General features: G+C 40.1%; 1 protein-coding gene across 1 annotated transcript; it reads right to left on the bottom strand.

The window, feature by feature from the left end:
• Positions 1 to 11,096: 11,096 nt before the first annotated feature.
• On the bottom strand, positions 11,097 to 24,003 carry POMP (proteasome maturation protein). Its single transcript, XM_081214970.1, has 6 exons — positions 23,900 to 24,003; positions 21,302 to 21,399; positions 19,313 to 19,373; positions 17,451 to 17,552; positions 15,671 to 15,764; positions 11,097 to 11,266 (listed from the first exon to the last, which is right to left on the bottom strand). The coding sequence occupies exons 1-6, from the start codon at positions 23,900 to 23,902 to the stop codon at positions 11,199 to 11,201; spliced, it is 426 nt and encodes a 141-aa protein (XP_081071096.1). The 5' UTR covers positions 23,903 to 24,003; the 3' UTR covers positions 11,097 to 11,198.
• Between the last annotated feature and the right edge of the window lie 8 nt (positions 24,004 to 24,011).

Genomic DNA, 24,011 nt, shown 5'->3' with positions numbered 1-24,011 from the left:
AAGCAGCCACCCCACCATCCTTACTTCTTCCCATTCTGGTTGCCCAGAACCTTGCTGTAAATTGCGTGTGTGACTTCAAGTGACCAGATGGGGTAGCTATTTTACAAGTGCCTGCCAGGGACAGCTAGATTTCCTACCTGGATTCACTGCCTAACCTGACTCAGTGAGATAACTCAGCCCTAGTTCCCAAATTTCTCTGGGGACGTGTTTCCTGTAACACCAACTGTTTAATGCCAATCACTGCATCATTCAGAGATCCCGTTTGCAGGCAACAACGTGTACTGTTTATTTCTGTTTATTTAAGCCCACGGGGATTTACTGGAATAACAGTAGGAGCTCACAGCTCCAATAAAAAGCTTAGGAACAGCCTAAGAAAACAATCAAGAGCCAGGGGGGCTCCAGACATAAAGCAGCAGTGACACAGCAATGCTCATGCAGCACGAAGGGCGAAGGGCACTGCCTCTGGCAGTGATGGGTCACCTCACTGTTCCCCTCCTGTCCTTGCTCTAGAATCCAAGTCCAGGACTGAAGCTTGATCAGCTGACCTGGGTCACAAGCCTTCCCCAGGAGGCATTAGGAGCAGAGAGGTGGGCCCTCTTAGCACTCTAGAGAGGGAACAGCACGACCTCCCCCAAGACAACACAACTCAGAGGAAAGGTGGTTCCCCTAAAGCATTCAGAGTCTATCAGAGTAGATGCCGGACAGCCAAAATAAGACAAATGAGTCCTACAAAGTGCAAGGTGAAATAAAGAGAAATGGGATCTGGGTGCTGACCTTGCCTATCTTTCACCCAAAGCCAAACCCTGTAAGTATTCAGTTCTCATTTTATTAAGGAAAGAGAGAGCCTCTGAAGCCAGGGGTGACAAGAACACGTTAAACTGTATCACAAAGATGCAAACGGTAAAAACCAGACTGTAGAAAACTCTATGGAACAAACAACTTGGTTTCTTCAACAACTAGCAAGAAAAAGAGAAAGAAATGGAGGTAAAAAGCCGTAAATTATGAAACAGCTGGCACAAAACCAATCACAATGTGTGTAAATTACTTGGATCTGATTCAAACAAAATAGCTTAAAAACTATTACTGGACCTTCAGAAATCTGAATACTGACTGGACATTTAATTATAAGGAATTATTGTTAACTTAGGTATGATAATAACAGTACTGTGGTTAGGTTAGCTTTATAAACTGAAACATTTACACCTGTAAATAATATCTGGAATTTCTTTCAAAATGACGTTGAGGGGGAAAGTGGGTAAAAAATATAGATGAGGGCTTCCCTGGTGGCGCAGTGGTTGAGAGTCCACCTGCCGATGCAGGGGACGTGGGTTCGTGCCCCGGTCCGGGAAGATCCCACGTGCCTTGGAGCAGCTGGGCCCGTGAGCCATGGCCACTAGGCCTGTGTGTCCGGAGCCTGTGCTCCGCAACGGGAGAGGCCTCAGCAGTGAGAGGCCCTCATACGGCAAAAAAATAGATAGATAGATAGATAGATAGATGAAATAAGATTGGCCATGGATAAATTATGGAAGTTAGATGATGGAAACGTGAGATTATATTGTATTTTTCCACCTACTTTTAGACTTTTGAAATTTTCCATGATAAAAAGTTTAAAAAGAAGAAAAATGCAATGCTTCTTGGGCCTTATCAGTTCCCATTGTCTTTTCTTAAATGTTCATAATATAGTGCCTACTTTTAAGCCACAGTGCCAAATGGAGAAGGCTCTGGCTGCCCTTGCTTGTCCTGGACTGGTGACTTTCTCATGTGATCGGGCAAGACATCAGCAGTATTAAGGGCAGCAGTGTTTCCCTATGGCTAATGATAACTACGATTATGATAACTAAAGTATCTCAAATATATTCAATATTCTGTGAAAAACATTAATTAGTAATGCTAAAAATTAAATGTAGCACTTTAAAACCAATGTAATTTTCTGTTCAAATGGAACGTCTATGTATTCATTAAAATGATTAGATTTAGGGCATTAAGAAGAGTAATGATAGAAATGGATTATAATACATTAAGTAGGAATCCATGAGTCCAAAGGATACCTTAAAGAGGAAGAGAAATGGGGGGGAAACCTGGCTTTACAAAAATCTGTCAACCAATAAATGCAGAAGGAATAATAAAATATCACAATTTTTCGGCCCTTTCCTGTCTCCAATGACCATGTTGCACATGACTGAGGTAAAGATTTTTCATGGATGCTAAAACCTCTGGGTGAAAGGTTCTTCGGGAACAGGATGTATACAAGGTCTCAAGTTATTACTTCACAGATTATTATTATTAATTACAAAAGGAAAACTGTACTATTACAATGGAGAGCTCTGACGGCCACCACTTGTCCACCAAGTGATCGTACTTAGCATCACCAATAAGTGGGACAACCTGACCTCACATGGCTCTTGACATGACACAGGAAGTACATACATCACCTTTGTAGACTTCTTGCCAAAAACGTTTATCCTGAATCTACTCGTGAGGAAATAAGGCAGCATGCTGACAATTGGTGAATCTCATGAATGTTATACTGGGTGTTCTATGTATTTTTTTTTCCTTTTGGCTGCACCGCATGGCTTACGTGATCTTAGTTCTTCGACCAGGAACTGAACCCGGAACCATGGCAGTGAAAGCCCAGAGTCCTAATCACTGGACCGCCAAGCAATTCCCCTCTATGTATTATTCTATTTTTCTCCAAGTTTCCAAATTAATAAGAGTTGGTGAAAAAAATAATTTGGTTTATGTTTTGCAAGGTTTCTATACAATACAGAAAACAAAAAGAGTGGCTGAAGTCTTGAGTTAAAATCAATTCATCTCTCCAAAAGCAAATAAGCCTAGCCAAAGTGAAAGCTGAATTCCTTCTGGTCCCTCACTGATCCAAAGCTGTATCCTCTATGTGACCTCTATTTCGTCACAGAGATGAACAGTATAGCTTTTGTCTCCACCAGGTTGAGACACCGAAAAGAAGCAAAAAGACAAAGTACAACTGACAAAGCATGTCTACTGGCTCTAGACATAAATTCAAGATCTCGGAGCAAACTCTAAACTTTCAAAACTTGATTTTTCATCTTTAAAAGAAAAAACATTTTAGGGCTTCCCTGGTGGCACAGTGGTTGAGAGTCCGCCTGCCGATGCAGGGGACATGGGTTCGTGCCCCGGTCCGGGAAGATCCAACATGCCGCGGAGCAGCTAGGCCCGTGAGCCATGGCCGCTGAGCCTGTGCGTCCGGAGCCTGTGCTCCGCAACGGGAGAGGCCCCAACAGTGAGAGGCCCGTATACTGCAAAAAAAAAAGAAGAAGAAAAAAGAAAAAACATTTTAAAGTCCCTTATACTTTTTTTTTTTTTTTTTTTTTTTTTTTTTTTTTGCGGTAGGCGGGCCTCTCACTGTTGTGGCCTCTCCCCTTGCGGAGCACAGGCTCCGGACGCGCAGGCTCAGCAGCCATGGCTCACGGGCCCAGCCGCTCTGCGGCATGTGGGATCTTCCCAGACCGGGGCACGAACCCGTGTCCCCTGCATCGGCAGGCGGACTCTCAACCACTGCGCCACCAGGGAAGCCCCCCTTATACTTTTTCAATCTGGGGAAAAAAAAAAAAAAAACTCTGCTGAAATTCTATTAACAAACCTAACAGTATGTTCTCATACTTAAACAATATTTAAGGATGTATAATACAACAGAAGTATAGTTTTTTTAAAAATTGAAATATAGTTGACCACAATATTATGTTAGTGTCAGGTGTACTACATAATGATTTGACATTTGCATACATTATGAAATGATTGTCATGATAACTCTAGTAACCATCAGACCCCGTACAAAGTTATTACAATTTTATTGACATATTCCTTATGCTGTATATTACATCCCTGTGGCTTATTTATTTTATAACTAGAGTTTTCTACTTCTTAATCCCCTTTACTGATTTTGCTCAACCCCCCCTCCTCCTCCCTTTGGCAACCACCAGTTTGCTTTCTGTATTTGTGAGTTTGTTTCTGTTTTGTTGTATTCCTTTTTTTTTTTACATTCCACAGTAAGTGAAATCATATGGTATTTGTCTTTCTCTGACTTATTCACTTAGCATAACACCCTCTTGGTCCATCCATGTTATCACAAATGGCAAGATTTCATTCTTTTTTGTGGCTGAGTATTATTCCATGATATATATATACCACATCTTCTTTATCCATTCATCTGTTGATGGGCACTTACATTGCTTCCGTATCTAGGCTATTGTCAATAATGCTGTAATGAACATAGGAGTGCATGTATCTTTCCAAATTAGTGTTTTTGTTTTCTTCAGAAAAATACCCAGAAGTAAACTGCTGGATTGTATGGTAGTCCCATTGTCAATTTTTTGAGGAACCACTCTGTTTACCACAGTGGCTGCACCAATTTACATTCCCACCAACAGGATTCAGGACTCCCTTTTCTCCACATCCTCGCCAACACTTGTTATTTGTGGTCTTTTTGATAACAGCCATTCTGACAGATGTGAGGTGTTATCTCATTGTGGCTCTGATTGGCATTTCCCTGATAATACGTGATGTCAAGCATCTTTTCTTGTGTCTGTTGGCCATCTGTACGTCTTCCTTAGAAAAATGTCTATTCAGATCCTCTGCCCTTTATTTTTTAAATTTTATTTATTTATTTTTGGCTGCGTTTGGGTCTTTGCTGTGCGCGGGCTTTCTCTAGTTGCAGCGAGCAGGGGCTACTCTTCATTGTGGTGCTCGGGCTTCTCAATGTAATGGCTTCTCTTGTTGCGGAGCATGGGCTGTAGGCACTCGGGCTTCAGTAGTTGCAGCACGTGGGCTCAGTAGTTGCAGCACGCAGGCCCTAGAGCACAGGCTCAGTAGTTGTGGTGCACAGGCTTAGTTGCTCTGCAGCATTGTGGGATCTTCCCAGACCAGGGATGGAACCCATGTCCCCGGCATTGGCAGGCAGACTCTTAACCACTGTGCCACCAGGGAAGTCCCTCTGCCCATTTTTAATTGGGCTGTTTTTTTGATGTTGAGTTGTAAGAGTTCTTTGTATGTTTTGGACGTTAGCCCCTTATCGGATATATCACTTGCAAATATCTTCTCCCATTCAGTAGGCGGCCTTCTCATTTTGTTGATAGTTTGCTGTGCAAAAGCTTTATTTTTTTCTTCTTTTTTTCTGACTATTTATTTGGATCCCCTCTCTTCTTCCTTGATAAGCCTGGTTAAAAGTTTATCAATTTTGTTTATCTCTTCAAAGAACTAACTCTTAGTTTCATTGATCTTTTCTACTGTTTGTTTTTTGTCTCCATTTCATTTATTTCACTCTGCTCTTTATGATTTCTTTCCTTCTACTAACTTTGGGTTTGGTTAGATTGAGATTTTTCTTTTTTGCTGAGGTAGACTTGTATTGCTATGAACTTCCTTCTTAGAACTGCTTTCGCTGCATCCCATAGATTTTGGCTAGTTATTTCCATTTTCATTTGTCTCCAGATTATTTTTTTTTATTCCATCTTTGACTTCTTTAGTGACCCATTGGTTGTTTAGTAGCATATTGTTTAGCCTCCACGTTTGTGTTTTTTGTAGGTTTCTTTTATTTTTTTTCTTGTAGTTGATTGCTAGTCTCATCCTGTTGTGGTTAGAAAAGTTGCTTGATACGATTTTAATCTCCTTAAATGTATTAAGATTTGTTTTGTGGTCTAGCATATGACCTAGAGAATGTTCCATGTATACTTCAAAAGAATTTGTATTCTGTAGCTTTTGGATGGGATGTTTTATATATGTATACATGTTAAGTTCATCTGGTCTAAGGTATTGTTTAAGGCTAATGTTTCCTTCTTTTCTGCATGATCTGTCCAATGATGTAAATGCAGTCCCCTACTATTGTGTTACTGTCAATTTCTCCCTTTATGTTTGTTAACATTTGCTTTATGTATTTAGGTGTTCCTATTTTGGGTGCATATATATTCACAATTGTTATATCTTCTTGTTGGATTGATCCCTTGATCACTAGGTAAAGTCCTTTGTCTCATGTTACAGTCTGTTTGAAAGTCTATTTTGTCTGATACAAGCATTCCGCAACAGATTTCATTTGCACCTTTTCCCATCCCCCACTTTTAGTCTTGTGTATCTCTTGTAGGCAGCATATATATGGGTCTGGGTTTTTTTATTTGGCCACTCTGTCTTCTGATTGGAGAATTTCCTATGTTTACATTTAAAGTAATTATTGATAGATATGTACCTATTACCATTTTGTTAATTGTTTTCTGGTCGTTTTTGTAGTTCTTTTTTGTCCTTTCTTCTTTTGCTCTCTTCCCTTGTAATTCGATGACTATCTTTAGTGTTATGTTTGAATTCCTTTTTTTTTTTCCTTTGGTGTGTGTCGGTGTGTGTGTGTATTATAGATATTGGGGTTTTGGTTGCCATGAGACATATATAACAACATGTATATGATTATTTTCTCTCTTAAGTTCAAATGCATTACTAACCTACATTTTTACTCCCCACCCCATGTTTAATGTTTTTGGTGTCATATTTTACATCTTTTTCTGTAACCTTTACTTATTGTGGATATAGGTGATTTTTACTACCTTTGTCTTTTAACCTTCCTCTTAGCTATATAAGTGGCTGATCTACTACCTTTACTGTATGTTTGCATTTACCAGTGAGATTTTCCTTTCATAATTTTCATTTTCTAGTTGTGGATTTTTCTTTTCTGCTTAGAGAAGTCCCTTTAACATTTTTTTTTCTTTCTTTTTTTTTTTTTTTTTTTTGCGGTACGCAGGCCTCTCACTGTTGTGGCCTCTCCCGTTGTGGAGCACAGGCTCCGGACGCGCAGGCTCAACGGCCATGGCTCACGGGCCCAGCCGCCCCGCGGCATGTGGGATTCCCCCGGACCGGGACACGAACCCGTATCCCCTGCGTCGGCAGGCGGACTCTCAACCACTGCACCACCAGAGAAGCCCTAACATTATCTTGTAAAGCCAGTTTAGTGACACCAAACTCTTTAGCTTTTGCTTGTCTGTAAAACTCTTTCTCTCTCTTTCAAATCTGAATGATAACCTTGCCAGGTGGAATACTCTTGGTTGTTAAGTTTTTTCCTTTCATCACTTTGAATATATTGTGTCACTCCCTTCTGGCCTGCAATGTTTCTGCTACAGTCAGCTGACAGTCTTATGGGAGTTTCCTTCTATGTAACTAGCTGCTTTTCTCTTGCTGCTTTTAAGATTCTCTCTCTTTATTTTGTTGCCACTTTAATTATAATGTGTCTTGGTGTGAACCTCTATGGGTTCCTCTTGTTTAGGACTCTCTGTGCTTCCCGGACCTGGATGTCTGTTTCCTTCCCCAGATTAGGAAGGTTTTCATCTGTGATTTCTTCAAGTACGTTCTCTGCCTGTTTCTCTCTCTTCTCCTCCTGGCACTCTCGTAATGCAGATGTTAGTATGCTGGATACTGTCTCAGAGGTCTCTTTAAAACTGTCATCCTGTTTTAAAACTGTTTTCTGTTCAGCTTAGGTGATTTCCACTACTCTGCCTTCCAGATCACTGATCCATTCCTCTGTACCATCTAAGCTACTGTTGATTCCTCCTGGTGTATTTTTTTATTGTATTCTTCAGCTCTTTTTGGTTCTTTCTTATATTTTCTAACTCTTTGTTGAAAATCTCACTATATTAATCATTCTTCTCTCCAGTTTGTTGAGTATCTTAAAGATCGTTACCTTGAACTTTGTATCAGGGAGGTTGTTTATCTCCACTTCATTTAGTTCTTTTTCTGAGGTTCTTATTCCTTCTCTTGGAACATATTCCTCTGTCTCCTCATTTTGCCCAATTCTTGGGCAAATTTATTTCTATGTTGCATAGGTCAGCCACTTTCCTAATCTTGGAGACGTGTTCCTATGTTGGAGATATTCTATGGGGTTCAGCAGCATGCTTCCCTCTGGTCACCAGAGCTTTATGCTCTAGGGAGGCTGTGTGTGCCCTTCTCTTGTGGCAAGGCTGACTACTGTGGGTGCGCTGGCAGTGGGGCTGGACCCTGGCCCATTTGGTTGCGAGGTTGTGCCTTGTGCAGTGGCTTGTACTTGCTGGAGGGCAGGGTAGGCTTCCCACGTGGTTGGGTGTTTGACCCAGGGGGGCACAGGGCTGCTGCTGGCGCACTGATAGGTGGGACCAGGTCCCTGGCGCTAGCAGGACATGAGAATTCCAAAATGGTGTTTCACAATGCTGGTGTTGTTGTGGCAGCACAAGTTCCCCAAAATGGATGCTGCCAGCATCTCTCCCCAGGGGGAGTCCCAGTTGCCTCCTGCCTCCCTGGATCCAAGATCAGCAAGCAGGTCTGACCCTCTGTCCTTTTGAATTAACGTCTACACTGGGAGTCAGGTTGCATTTACCCTTTCAGAGAGAAGTCTGTTTCCTGTAGCCCTCTGGCTCTTCTGAACATAAGCCTCACTGGTTTTCAAAGCCAGATGTTCTGGGGGCTCATTTTCCTGGTGGAGGACCCCCAGGCTGGGGAGTCCAATGGGCTCAAAACCCTTGCTCCTTGGGGAGGATCTCTATAATTGTGATATTCCTCCCACTTCCTCACCAACCTGTGGGTGTGGGTCCTGATATACTGTATCTCTGTCCTTCCTACCTGACTCGTGCTTCCTTCTTTATGTTTTTAATTGTGGGAAATCTTTTCTGTTCGTCTTCAGGTTGTTTCCATAGACAGCTGTGTGCTGTAAACAGTTGTCATTTGGGCATGCCCATGGGAGGAGGTGAGTTCAGGGACTTTCTACTCTGCCACCTTGGCCACTGCCCCCACCAAGGTATGGGCTCTTAATTAAGGATTTGTTGTACTTGAAGGAACCTGAATTTCAACTTTGAAATCATGAGCTAAATAAGTTCAATAAAGTATCACATTTTTGGTTTTGCTTTATTGAAATATCAAGTCAAAATTTGGTTAAACTTAGATTCATCCAATTGTAGACTCCAGTGGAAGATTATACACTATACAGTCTTTCAGCTTTTCAAAAGTAATCTACCTGTTCAGACAATTTTCTACACTCTTGAAATGGCTGTATTCAAAGGAGTAACAAAATGCAGGAAAGCACTGGGTTATACTTATGTGTACTCCTGAAAGAGGGATAAAACCCACTGCAAAAAGAAAAATTAATAAAAAATAATAAGCCTATCGTTTGTATTTTGTACAGAGGGTAGGAGTGAAGAGACGTGTCTAGTGAAAGAGCCATCCCATGATGTGCCAAACAGCACTCAGTTATTTGCAAACCCACCCAACGCTTTGAGACAATAAAACCCACAAATTCCTTTAATCACGTATATATTTTAAAAAGTAACACAGAACTGTATTATAGTCCATTAATTATGTTTATATCTCTTTTATTGTGAATTTTATCATTTTAGTGTTAATAAAATTAATTTTAATCAGGCACCGATCTGTGAAGTATCTCTTAAACCCCCAAAATACTAAACTAATTCCTTAAAACAAACCCCACAGCATCTGAAAGAAAAAATGCCTAACTGAAGAGTCTGGCACCTAGGCAAAGTATCTCAGAGGAACCTGAAATTTACTCTTATGAAGGAACCCAAATCATCCCAACTCCAGGCACACACTGTAGTTTGCAGAGACTACTAGAAAACTTTCCAGCACCGAGGTACACAGGAAGAATTAACTGATGCTAATGAATGTTATTACTATAAAGGCAAAAGCAAGCATATAAATCAAAGGTTCTCATCCCTGGAGAGCTTTTCAAAAGTAGACTTCCTGGGATCCACCCCAGACTCGTCCTTCTGGAATTTCTGAAATTCAGACCCTGACACCAAAATTTTTTCACAAGATTTCCAGGTGATTTTACACGCACCCAGGGATAAGGATCATGGGTGTAAACACAAAGGAGGTAAAAGAGGAAAAGGAGAGAGGGGGAAGCATGAAGACCTTCAGAGAATAAGCACTAATCATGATTACCAATTTCTGTGTTTAAAGCATCAGCTTTTCCATTTAAACTATGTTCATTAATTTTACAGTACCTTCTACTGGTCAGGAAGAGTATCTATTATTCCTAAAACTAACTAAGGTACAGAAATCTCCAACTTTGTTAATTAGTTGAAAGAGAACACATTTAGAAACAATCCATTAGTGAACCTTCATTATTTCTATATTTTCTCATAATTTAAGTGTAAAGTGGGTTGGCAAATATTGTGTTGGCGAAGACAGTTTTAAGCTCAATCTCAACGGTCAGGAGCAATTTTTACCGTAGGATGTTTAGCAGCATCCCTAGCCTCCTTGCACTAGATGCCAGTTGGAAACCCTCCCCAAAGTTGTGGCAACCAGAAATTTCTCTAGACATTGTTAAATGACCCCCCCGACTCCCAGTGGGGAGGGGAAACATTGCCTTCAGTCATAAATCAGTGACTTAGACAATAAAAATACTCCTGAGAAATTGATAATCTTTAATTTTGTATACTAGGTCCATAAAAAAATACCTTATTAACAAAGAACAACCATAGGGAAGATTTATTTTTAAATAAACTATTATGGAATTTGTTCATGAACAGTTGTGTGTGTACATGAATGTTCTTTTTTTTTAATTTAAGCATCTTATATTAATCTATGCAGTAGTACAGTTTAATTGACATGTTAATTGTTTAATTTTTCACTTTAAAGACAAGACCAAAATCAAAACCTCTGAACTTATACTTTTCAACCTGAAAGAATCAAAGAATGTAGTTATAATTCTAAAGTAGCATCAATAAAGCAAGTGTTATTCTTATGAGTATTAAAGGACTATACTGAAACAAGGTAAAATATAATACTCTTATTTTGTACTTACTTTGAAATGCTGCCACTGAACAGATGTTTATTCTGAGAGATGCTACTATGAAGTTTGCAGGCTCAAATACCAATAATGGTTATTCAAAATTAAATTTATGAAATAACCAGGAAATAGGCTGAATTGGAACCTGTGCGTAGTTTTATGATATTAATTAGCAACATTTTTTAAAGACACAGAAGCCTATTGTTTTAATATAAATTAGAAGTTTTTAAACCACCTCCCTTTAGTGCCTTCAATTATCACATAAACCAAAAACCCAAATAATTTCAAATGATCACAGATACTATTTAGGCAAAAATTCTCATGTGTCAGTACTTTTAATGTTGTGCACATCAAATTATAGTAAAAAACGACTATAAACAAGATGCAGCCCCTCTATTTCCATGAACAGCACACTGCATTACAGTAAACCGAGCTTATATTCAACCATCAAATGTGGTTCTCCCATTAGTTCACTTTGTGACGGGTCTGAAAACAAACAAAAACAAACATATTAAAGAACGAGACACTTAAAATGGGTGCATTCTACTGTATGTCAAGTATACCTCAATTCAGGTGATTGTAAAAGAAAATATAGATTGAATAAATTCTTTTTCAAAGTTCTTAAGTTTTCCAGTGCTTTCAGTTGACTCTAGGAACAATCTCTAAGAGATTAAACAATCCGTAATCTAATTTGCAAAACCCATTTTATTTCTATCACTCTGTGCTCTGTTGCAAATACATATATACACAAACCAGAATTCTAGAGCAAGAAAACCTTAAAAACCTTCTCTCTTGTCTGTACTGATGTCAGACAAAAGTCTTACTTTAACTGCAATAATGCATCTAAGAGTTTTTAAAATGAATAACAACATTAAGCTTCCTACAAACAAAGCCTCCTCTCCTCCACACAGGACAAGAAACAGAATAAATACCCAACGAAATAAACTGTAAAATCAGTTTGTAAAAATAAATAATCATTAAAATAATGATTACCAAGAGTAACAGCTCAATTTGGATGTTTCCTCACTGGATCTCCTAAGAGACTGGAGATTACTGTGTCACATTAGTTCAGCAATCTCTACTCTTGACATCTGTCACACAACAAAGTAACCTTAGCAACAACTGATACTGTTACAATTATTAAGAGTAAATGGCTATGTACACAATAGGCATCCAAAGCCCAAATTAAGAAAAAGTATGTCCGCACATAAGTACAAAGAACAAAGATGTTTGCTGCAGCGCTGTTTTGTGTTAATAACAGAGAAAACTCAATACATGTATTGATGCAGCATACCTACTACCATAAGATAGACACAGTATGATACCAATTGTGATAAAAAAATATATACACAAAGCAATGCCAGATATTTTCTGATTATATATATTTGTATGAAGACACACAGAAAAAAGTCTGGAAGGACATACACTAACTAAAAGCAGCAAGCAGCAGGCAAATAGGGAAGGAGGGAGAGAAATGGGTTTGGGGTAAACATGGAGGACTTGAGTCTCAGCTGTAATGTTTTCAATTTTTAAACAAAGAATATCCTTATTTATATAATAACAACTTTCCTTTTAAACTCTGCTTTTTAAAGCTTTTGACTGTAATAAAATACGTGCTTATTAAATAAATCACTTGCACCAGAAGACAGCACACCATGTAAGCAAGGCCCTGGCCCGTGAGACTCCCAGGGAGGACCCGGCCTCTTGGTCAGTCTCAGTTCCCTCATCTTAAAGTGACAGAACTAGAGTAAACAGAAGGCCGCTTTCAGCATTAAGAAAAAGTCTAGTTGTGACTTTCTTACTGCCTTCCTCACATTCTCTTCCCTTCCTTAAAATATAATGTGCAGATTTTTCTTGGCCAAGCACGTCCCCGATGAGCAAGCAAACAAAACCCTGATCACCTCCAACACTTTAAAAATGTAAATTGCAGAACTATACAGATTTTCATCACAGTTGACTAGTCTTCGTATCACGCTTAGATTAACACACTACTCCCTCATTAGAGACATTAAAATTCCTTCTGGGTCAAATGTGATGAGAATGTGGTGAGCAACAGCTTTCAACACTCATCATGGATTAAGCACCTTATGAGGCACTGGAGACACAAGAGTTAACAAGACAAAGTCCCCAGCTCTCATGAGGCCTGTATTTAAGTTGGGGAAAACAAATAAGAAACAAGAAAAATACTGAAAAAGTGATAAGCAAAGAATGAAAATGAGGTGACAGGGTGACTGGGACTACTTTAGACTGCGTAGTCTCTGAAGGAGTGACATTTAAACTGGCATCTGAAAACCGAGGGGGAAAGTATTCTAAGCAGAAGGAACAGCTAAGGCAAGGCCCTAAGGTGAAGCCATAAACTGTCCATAAATTATACAGTCACAGTCCCCACAAGGCGGAAACTACCCAAAGTACAGCGCAGTGATCTCATCCTGACAAAAATCACCTACCTAAACAGAGGATCTTTCTAGTTCTTAGTTGCCTTACAGAGATGAAAGGAATGAATATATAAAGATGTCCATAAGATAGCTAGTGATCTTTTTTTTTTTTTTTGCGGTACGCGGGCCTCTCAGTGTTGTGACCTCTCCCGTTGCGGAGCACAGGCTCCGGACGCGCAGGCTCAGTGGCCATGGCTCACGGGCCCAGCCGCTCCGCGGCATGTGGGATCTTGCCGGACTGGGGCACGAACCCGTGTCCCCTGCATCGGCAGGCGGACTCTCAACCACTGCGCCATCAGGGAAGCCCCCGCTAGGGATCTTTTTAAATCTGAAATTCCATCACATGTCGTGGCTTAAAATCACTCAATGGGTATGGACACCAAGGGGGGAACGTCGGAGTGGGGGCAGGCGTGGTGGTGGTGGGATGAATTGGGAGACTGGGATTGACACAAATACACTAATATGCGTAAAATAGATAATAAGAACCTGCTGTTTAAAAAAATAAAATTCAAAAAAAAAGATTATAGATTGAAAGAAAACAAAAGAGCTGAAGAAAAAATAAAGTTACAATCTTCAGATGTCAAAAGAAAAAACAAATCACTCAATGGCTTTCTGTTGCATTCTGAATAAACTTTTTATGGTCTGCAAGGCTCTGGCTCCTCTGTACCTGCCTGGCTTTCCAACCTCACCTTATTCTACTTTCCACTTCCCTCGAAACACTCCAGCTACATGGGCCTTCTTAACATGTTCGTATGTGTGTTGAGAGACAATTCTCTAGGAGCCTTTCTTGATTCCGCAAGTCTTGGAGGCAGAGGCACTGTCTGCCTTTGTTCTGGACTCTCTTTCCAAGGCTGTTTCTAAAGAGAGATTGTGTTGCCCTTGGGGCACAGAATAGGCAGGCTGACTGCCCATTATAAGATTCAGGTGCCCTGAACTTCAGGTTCCCCTTACTGTAACAAAATACACTCTATATGCAGGTTTCATCTAACCCTCTTCTTGCTGCCCTGTGGGAACTGGGGCTTAGGGACCCAACAGAAAAGCTGATGCTCTGGCTTCTGCTACTGCTGTGAATAACAAACTGCCCTTTGTCTCGAGGAGTCTGTCTCTGCCAGCATCCATGAAACCACAGAGGGCTAACTTGTTAGCTTTTAAGTGGAATAAACCCTTCAGAGCTCTTTGGCTGTTCTCAGGTTAGAGACCCTGGACATATAGCTTCTTCTGTCTGAAATATTCTTCCCTCTACTTTTAGCTCAACTAATTCATGTATCTTTCAGGAATCAATTTATATGTCATATTCCCAGAGGTGCCTGGCCCTCCTACCCAACAACAAACTATACACCTACCCTTTTTATTCCTAGAATTTAATCACTGTTTGTAACTACATGTTTGTGTTTTATCTGTTAATGTTTACCTCCCCCATTAGGAAGCACAGATGTTTTGTTTTTTTCACCGTCGTATATTCAAAGCCTAGCCCAGTGCCTGATGTATAACAATTATTTTACTGACTGAATAAAATGCTCAGTATAAGTCCCTCTCCCTTTCTTTCACATGACTTTACAGAGGCCGATTTTTAAATGAGTCCATTTTTATAACTAAAAGATAATTATAAACCTGAACTATCACCTTACTAATTTTAAATGAGGTCTAAATTCAATGTAAAAGCTTAGGGATTCCAGGTTTTCCTTCATTCAGAAAGTTCCCTCAAGGAAGATTCTCAAAGAGGAGGCTTATGAGACTTCTGCTGCGTCCACAGCATCTCGTTACCGGACATTAGCAGCCAAGCAAAAGTAATATAATTTAATCCTGTTGGGTTTTTCTGTTTCTCCTAAACTGCTGAGGCATAATGAACAGAGGTAATACTGGACAGAATTATATTTGTTTACCTTCCTCAGAACCAGAAAAAAATAAAGGATGCTGCATGTACTGCTCTTACTTAAAAGTCATTTATGTCATACATAAGACAATCATGCAGAGAATTTTGTTAAAAATGACAGATTCTTCTTTACTATTCACCATCTATAGAAACACAACAATTACTTAGGAGGACAGGGTGGGTATTTTTTAAAGAAAACTCTGATCTTATTTTTTCTAGTTGTTTTTAAAACTAGTCACATCCCACAAACATTCTGAATAGTGCAACAACAATCCTTGTTTAAGCTACCCTAAGAATATTGTATTGGACTCACACATCAGACTTTATCCTCAGGATATGAAAGGAATGACTGTCATTAGTTGACTGAAATGACTATAATCTCAGAGCTCCATAAATAATTTTCACTTTTAAAACCAGTTAAAGAAGTTATTACCATTCAACTTTATCTTATTTCATTGAATAAACACAAATGAATTCAATCAGCTATAAACTCCACGAGGAGGAAGACGCTGTAGGTTTCATCTGCTGCTGTTGTCTTGTACATTATTGGGGCTCTATAAAAAGATATGGAATGACACTTACCATTAAGAATATCTTCAAATCCAATAGTCTCATCATTACCCCTCAAAATATCCAATGAAAGGTTTGAGCTTGGAAGAAATGGAAGACGCTGAACCTTCAGGAAAAGTATAAAAAGGCAAAATTAGAAAAAACCAAGGGGAAAAAATATACATGACCAAATTTCACATTCTTCATTCTTTATTTGTAAAATTCACAAAACTAAGTAACATATCAATTTAACCAATGTGGGTTAATCAATTTAACACGCAAGTTCACATTTGAGGCCCAAACCAAAATTTTAAAAATTCCTCAACACTTTATGCAAAATATATACACTGAAACTGAAAGCTTTTTACTAACACTTAATAATCCCATCAGGTTTGCTCATATTTGAGGGCTTTGCTTCTGTCCAGGAAAACCAAAGCACATACCATGTGATGAAATGCAAACTGCTAGAGCCTAACACCATTCTTTGTTCCTAATAAACGTGGGATGATCAAATTCCTTAAGAAATTCCAACTCAGCGAGAGCATTATTCTACTTAGTAAACCAATTATTCATTTTTTACGTTGTTCTGTATTGTTCACACAAATGTTTAAGTTATGACCCTTTAAAACGGTACCGATAGGGACTTCCCTGGTGGCACAGTGGTTAAGAATCCGCCTGCCAATGCAAGGGGCACGGGTTTGATCCCTGGTCTGGGAATATCCCACATGCCGTGGAGCAACTAAGCCCGTACGCCGCAACTACTGAGCCCGCGCGCTAGAGCCCACGAGCCACAAGTACTGAGCCTGCGTGCCACGACTGCTGAAGCCAGCATGCCTAGAGCCCGTGCTCCACAAGAGAAGCCACCACAATGAGAAGCCCAGGCACCGCAACAAAGAGTAGCCCCCACTCGCCACAACTAGAGAAAGCCCACGCAGCAACAGAGACCTAACGCAGCAAAAGATAAACTAATTAATTAAAAAAAAAAAACAGTAGTGGTTAACTAGAAATGAATCTCAAAGTCACCTGTGGGCCTTTAAAAACCACAATGCCATTGTGAACTAGTGTTATATACTTTTTTCAATTATTAAATAAAAATACTGCAGACTAGTATCTAAGTACAGTGGAGAAAGCATGGGCTGTAGAGTCAGAGAGATCGGGATTCAAATTCTGCTTTTCTTACTTACTTAGGCTTTGCCTAAGTTACCTGACCTGCCTCAGCCTGTTTCCGTATCTGTGAACTAGGATAGTCGCACCTTCCTCTCAAACCTGTAGCATGCTGCAGTGTGAAGTATACATATATAGTCACCGGCATATAGTTTGTACGCAACAAACTTTAATGTAGCCAAAGCAAATTTTCAGTTTTTCTGTCCTTTGGAAGTTGTCCAGCAAAATCACTGGAATCAATGCAGCGTGATATGACAGAATCCAGAGCACAGGTGGGGAGACACTTGGAAGGACATTCCCGAAGATCTTCTTCCTAAGCAACAGGTGAACTCAGCAATACACCACCTGCCTCTTAGATACCTCCACCTGGATATTCCTAGGGGCATCTCAGATTCAGTGTAGCCCCCCAAAGGAGAAAAACATGGGAGGTGAACACAGATACTGAGCCTATAATTTAAAGGAGTTTTCCATTTCAAAGCTTCTTTTCTCTATGAAGTAGAAATCAAGGTCATATCCTAAAAGGGGGAAAGTAGGGGAGAAGAGAAGGTAAGGTCTGTACAGCCGTTACTAAAAGAGAAGGCTCCTTCCAACTCATGTCAACACACAACACACAGGTGGGATGCACACAAACTGACATTCATAAACCCACCTGCTGCACTGCCTTGAATTCCATTTGTAGTTTTAATGGAGCAAATAGACCCTGGATGTTTCTTAGTGTGGAAAAGTTCATTTTATCTTGGTTGAGCTGGAACTACAAAGACAACAATGTAATTTTAGATGTTACTCCACATTCTGCTTCCAAAACAGTTAGCACTGATACGCACGTGACACAATACTTAGAGGAAGGATTTCAGTATCCATTAACTGAAATAAAAACGAAGTATTTTTACTAATTTCTTTGACAAATTTTAGAATATGTATGTCTATATTTTACCTGGCATCAGGTGTCCTTCACTGGTGTACAATTACCACCTAAAATTCAGATTTACAGAACTAATACATTAAGGGAATGTTTTTCACATTGCAGAAGTGTATTTACAAAGCATAATCATATTTCAGTGCTGTTGATTAGAATTACTGCAAAACTGGTAGAGCAAAGAAAAGGTATAAATAACCTCAGATCCAGAAAGTTTTATACAGGGACAATAATTAGTAAGAAAGTTTTAAGTATGAAAGGATTTCATAAAAGAAATAATCACACCCATTATACGGTCCTGTTAATTAAACTACAATGCTTGAACTCCACCTTTCTGAGTAATTGAGTCTGGGGGAAAAAAGAAACCCAAACTCTGAAGCCTGTCCAATTTGTGTTGGGTACTAAGAAGCAATTTTATTCTGGAATCATACTCTAAGCACTAATACTACTTCTAAAAAACGAGTCAGGTTTACCCCCATCTAAATATGTATAATTTATCTTTTGAACCCAAATGCAGAGCTTCACATTCACCTCTTTGTTTTTCTTGAAGTTGTGGCCTAGTCTTTTGGTCTATTGGGTCATCTATGATGTAGTTCACTTATTCATCAAAATGAGCTACCCTTATTGGCCTTTTCTTCCATAAACCTGATTTGTATGTTTCCTATGGCTAATCCGAAGTCTCTGAAAAACAACCTTCTCAAGTCATCTTCTGAGCATGAAACTAGAATGCAGCTAAAGCAGCCAGGGGCCTCTTTATTTTCTCGTCTAATTTGAACTTCAATTTCATCATCAAATTATTTGTTCTACTCTTTCTTAACGAAAAATCTTGCCCCTTGCTGAAGAGGGAGGAAACAAAACAAAACAAAACAAAACGGAATAGGTCAGCTTCCTGTTAACTGGGTAACACTGCACCATCAGCCCCAAGTAGTAAGACACCTCCTTCTTCTTGCTCTGAATGTGTTATTTAAAAACCCTTTAGGTTGTCTTTAGGACATCTGTACAAGCTATACCCTCTGAGGAATAACCTTTCCCCACCTATTTATCTGGTTAATACTGTTCTAAAACTGTTCAAATGCCCTCTTCTAGAAAGCTTTCCACAGGTGGTTGCTCCATCCCTAGTCCTCTACAACACTTTATGAAGCCCCTATCCACTGCTTATCCTCCCATTAAAATTTCAGCCCCTTAAGGATGAGGACTATGGCATATTCACCTGTGCACCTACCGTGCCCAGCAGTAACTTGGAGGTGCAGGGCTTGAAAAAGAGGTCAAGGCTAGAGATATGGGCTTGGGAAGATCAACAGCAAAAATGGCAGAGAAAAAATATAAAAGAAAACGGGATCATCAAAGAGAACATATGAAAGGAATGGAAAGGTGGACTAACCTCTAGAAATGTCTACAAAAAAAGACAAAGAAGAATGTGTAGAAAGGGAGCTTTAGTGAAGCAATACAATGATAACTCAAAGATTAGGATATTGAAAACAAGGCCTCAGGTTCTTCATGGTTAAATGCTCAACACCATAAGTGTCTTAATCAAGTATTATTAAAAATATTTTTCTACTAGAGGATAAAAATAAAAACACAGGTAACATACTTACATTTTTTTCTGATAATTCAAGAGGATGACTGGGCAAAAGTTCATTTTTCACATAAGAAAACCTGAAAATAAACATATAAGATGGAAGATTATACATTACTGAATACCCAGAGCTCAAAAGCACATCTATCACTGCTGTCGTGTAAATAAATGGCACAAAGGAGTTCTGGGGGGAGGAGTGAACTCTTCTGCATCCTGAGTGTGGTGGTGATGGTTCTGGGAATTAACACGTTTTAAAATTCATAGAACTATATACCAAAAGGAAGACAAGAAGTCAAATTTACTGAATATTGTTTGAAATGCATCTATTATAGATACTGGTGGTCAAGACTTCAATTCACTGGGGAGAACCCCCCCCAAAAATGGTGCTAAATGATGCCCTGTATCTAGAAGAAATTTAATAAAGTATGTTTAATACTATTACTCTGATGACATGATTCTTGTATTATATAAAATATCTAAGCCTCTTTTGTTCAGATCTAATGCATATTCAATAGTTAATATATTTTTGGTAAACACATGTTGAACGATCTGTTTGACATTTACCAAACACCTACTATGTATAAAGTACCATATTAGGTGATATACAGCTAGAACCAGGCCGCTGGTCTTTATCACCCTTGATATATAAAGATGACTATCTTATTGTCCAAACCAGGATCTGAGAGCTGAAGGAAACCTTAGAAATCCTGGAACGATCGTTTACTGAATACTATCTTTGTACAGAACATTATCCCCAAAGTGGAATTTGATAATGGCTCTGCTCATGGCAATCTTTTTTTTTTTTTTTTTTTTGCGGTACGCGGGCCTCTCACTGTTGTGGCCTCTCCCATTGCGGAGCACAGGCTCCGGACGCACAGTCTCAGCGGCCATGGCTCAGGGGCCCAGCCGCTCCGCGGCACGTGGGATCTTCCCGGACCGGGGCACGAACCTGTGTCCCCCGCATCAGCAGGCGGACTCTCAACCACTGTGCCACCAGGGAAGCCCCTGCTCATGGCAATCTTTCAGTCTAACTGGGAAGGAAAAGCATTTCATGTGAAAACAAAAAAAAACAAAAAAGAATCACCCGGATTGGTTACTGGCGATACTATACTACTGCCAATTCCAAAGGCAATATAGTGCATCTTCTACTACGGAATGAAAAGACAATGGTGAGGGATTATATCTGCTCCCAGAGACCAATATGAGAATGATATTCTAAGACAGTAAGATTAAACACCTTAAAATTGGATATAAAATTCAAAAACTCAAAACACAGTACGTACAAAGGGGGGAGGAAAGCAGTATCCTTATTTGATTAAGCAGAAAAACAATCTGCCAAGGAAAAGGACCAGTACTAGAAATTCAGACCTAAACATAGAGAAAAATAAAGAAAATCGAGGGAAGGGGCATAACTGTACTGAAACTAGAAAAGAAAAATAAGAGCAGCTAAGACTTACCCAGAGCTTACTAATGCCATGTACTGGTCTAAGTATTTTCCATGTGTTAGCTCATTCAAAATAACATATATGCTATTACTAGCCTTATTTCACAGGTGTGGACACTGAGACGTATAACAATTAAGTAACCTGCCCACAGGCATACATCTAGTAAATGGCGGAGCCAGGACCAAAACCCAGAGTCCATGCTCTTTACTGCTATGTTCTAGTGTCTCCCAAAGAAAAGTCAATTACTCCAATAGTTAATCAGATAAAGAGACAAATGGCTCTCCAAGTTATCAGCAGCACAAAGAAGAATCCGACCAAATCATGCTACTGGATAACATCTCCTAGGAAGATGCCCTTTCCTGGGAACCTACTACTCTGATAAGATGCTTCTTCCACTACAGAACACATCCAATCCTACCCTCCCCCTCCTCCCCTAAAGTGTATTACTTGCTACCTCCTAAATTAAATATACATTTATGGCCTATCAAAATATTTAAAGAATACTGTGAGAAATAATTCACATTTTACCATAACAAAGTCAAAGTCACAATTCCCCCATATACCCTTTTCGAAGAAGATCATGACTTTCAAAAGGTCCACTTGCTGAAAGTTCAGTAACTGGAATACTGTCCTTTAGCTGAGATCCCAGTCCTCTGGCATTCTACAACAGAAAGGAAAAACACGATTAAATATAAACAGTTCAGAAAAACACTGAACATCTCTGTAAAAAACACTGCTTAAGCACTGGAAATTAAAGATAAGGTCTTTGCCCTCAAAGGGCCCAGTCTAGACAAGTACCATGAGCCTTAGCATTATGGTAGAGGAATATACATGGTTCAGTGAATAAAATCGAATTTGGGGTAGGAAGAATTCCTGAGTTGGTCTCTGAGTGCTGTCAGATGGAAAGGCATTCAAGTAAAAGAAAAAACATGGGTAAAAGTACAAATGAACAAGCTACAAGTAGTTTGAGATGACCAGGTAACTAACTACATGTCTGAGTAGAGCAGTAAAGGCTGGCAAAAAGAAAAAATGAAAAGGCTTAAATATGCAAAGAAACTTCTGTTTTATTCTGAAATAGACAGAGAGCCTCTGAAGGGTTATGGCATGATCAGATTTACTTTTATTGGAAAGATCCCCCCCTTAGGTTAGAATGATCGGCACAGAATGAAAAATGTTGAGGGCAGAATCCTGGGGAATACCATTCCTTATGGACAAGGAAGAACAAGGAAAATGGGATTAAGAACAGAGAGAACAGCTAGAAGAGAGGAGTCACAGAAGCTAAGAAAAAAAGGGAATTTCAGAAAGTATTTGGTTCCCGTAAGAGGGTACTACCTATGAAAAATAAATGTACCTAATCAGGATGGTATAAATAAAAAGAAATAAAAACAAAGACTCACGGTATATTTGGTACTACTGCATTGTCACCCTACTCCTTTATACTATAATTTAATCACCAAATATTTATTAAACATCTACTATGTGGCAGGTTGTCTACTAGATACTGAAGATACATATCTGTCTTCCAGGGCTTAATCTAATGAAGATAGAGTAAACATGCAACTAAAATGTAATACATGTTACCATAGTTAAAACACAAGATGCTGAGTTTAAGTTACTTGTTTCTGAAATACATCATCCCTGCAATTCTGCAGAAAAACGTAAAACAGCTGCAGGTAGTATGGAGTGTTATACTCTTCTAGGAGAAACTATTCTGAGAAACCAGCTTTTTAAATTGATGTTTTACTTTATTTGTATATTTTACTAGGTCAGGTGCTGCACAGTGTCCCGGGTTTCTTCAATCTACCGCCCCAGTCCAGGCTCACACCTGGATAATGTTAACAGCGCTGCCTCTAGCCTGTTCTGTTTTCCAATTCTGCACAGCAAGATTTGCCTGATAAGCAATTTTCCTCACCAAAGCTGTTAAAAAAACAAAACAAAACGAAAAACAAAAACCTTTCACTGGTTTGTCAATGTCTTGCCTGAAGAATTATGTCCAAGGTCGGAAGCCTGGAACTCAAGAAGCTGTACAACAGGTTTCAACTCTCCCACACAGAAGTCATAGTTAATTAGGAAAAGAAACTGAAATCTAGTGTGGATGCCACTAACCTGATGAAGGCACAGAACCTCTCTGGCCCTGTTTCCTCATCCTTCCAGCTGCCTGAACTCTTTCCAGGACCAGAGTTGTATGATTGTATCTTTCCAAAAATACCTTCTGTTGCTTTCCTACATAAAGGTTCTCCTCCTCCCAGACTGCTTTATTGTAGAGTAACGGAAGAAAAGTTTCTTCTACACACAAAGAAAAGGGGGATTCTGATCTCTGGGATCTACTGTTATCACTTTCCCAATTCCCTCCTGTAAAACATCAGAATCAGTACATGATATTTCTAATAAAGTAGCAGAGAAAAACAAATCTATGAAAAGTTAATTAACACTAGTTACTTGAGGATGTTTGTAAAACCTCTTTACTATGTTCAGCAGTATTTACCAACAGAAACTTTCTAGATTTGGATGGCCCAGCAGCAGTACTGGTGGTATCGCGAGCAATGACGATTCAAGAGTCTCTCCCAAATATCAAACTTTTAAGTTAAAAAGAAAGAAAAGGCGGGGCAGGAGGAGATCCACTAACAATACTGACAAACGGGGAGTAGCAACTATCCAATTTTCCCCCCTCCAACACCTGCCATACTACGAGCTCCCAAAAATGTTTGTGGGGTAAAGCTGAGTGATGGAAATGCGACCCACAGCGTGGGTTTGTTATCAAGGCAGTTCCGAGGGTCAGGGGTGGGTGAGAATGTCGGGCACTCGGCTCCCAAAGGTTCTCCCCTCGGGGGAGGAGTAGTCGGCCGCGCCGCACCCCAGACCGTTGCACTTTTGGGGGTGTCCTTTCCGGCTCGGCGCCAACTACGGGAAGGGACCGGGGTCGGGGCCGACTGGGGGACGTGGGGATGGGAGAGAGAAGGCGGTGGGAAAGGATGAAGCGGCGGCCACGAACCTCCGGGCCCGTGACTCGACAAATCATGGCGCCCGAGGCCGGCCTCCTCCTCCCGCCGCCGCCGCCGCCGCCGCCCCAGCCCCGGGAACGGGCTGGGGAGCGGCGGCCTGCTCCTGCGCCCACGGACCCGAGCCCGCAGGCCACACGGGTCGCCCAGGGTCTCACTCACCATCTTCAACTCGCTCTGCGAACAGCTCCTCAGCCCGTTACCGTCAGCCGACCCCGCGGCTCACTTCCGTTTCCGGGGTTGCCCCCACCCACATCCGCCGGAAGTGCGTCCG

The sequence above is a fragment of the Mesoplodon bidens genome, assembly GCF_964165515.1.
Source record: "Mesoplodon bidens genome assembly, chromosome: 17".
In the NCBI taxonomy this organism is placed as follows: domain Eukaryota; kingdom Metazoa; phylum Chordata; class Mammalia; order Artiodactyla; family Ziphiidae; genus Mesoplodon; species Mesoplodon bidens.
This window is presented reverse-complemented; position numbering and strand designations above follow the sequence as displayed.

Excerpts from the sequence above, each read along its gene's own strand:
- POMP (XM_081214970.1), bottom strand. Across the intron at positions 19,374-21,301 it reads CATGATCTTCTTCGAAAAGG|GTTTTCTTATGTGAAAAATG; the intron begins GTATATGGGGGA and ends GTTTATTTTCAG. Across the intron at positions 17,553-19,312 it reads TTGAATTATCAGAAAAAAAT|TTCCAGCTCAACCAAGATAA; the intron begins GTAAGTATGTTA and ends TTGTCTTTGTAG.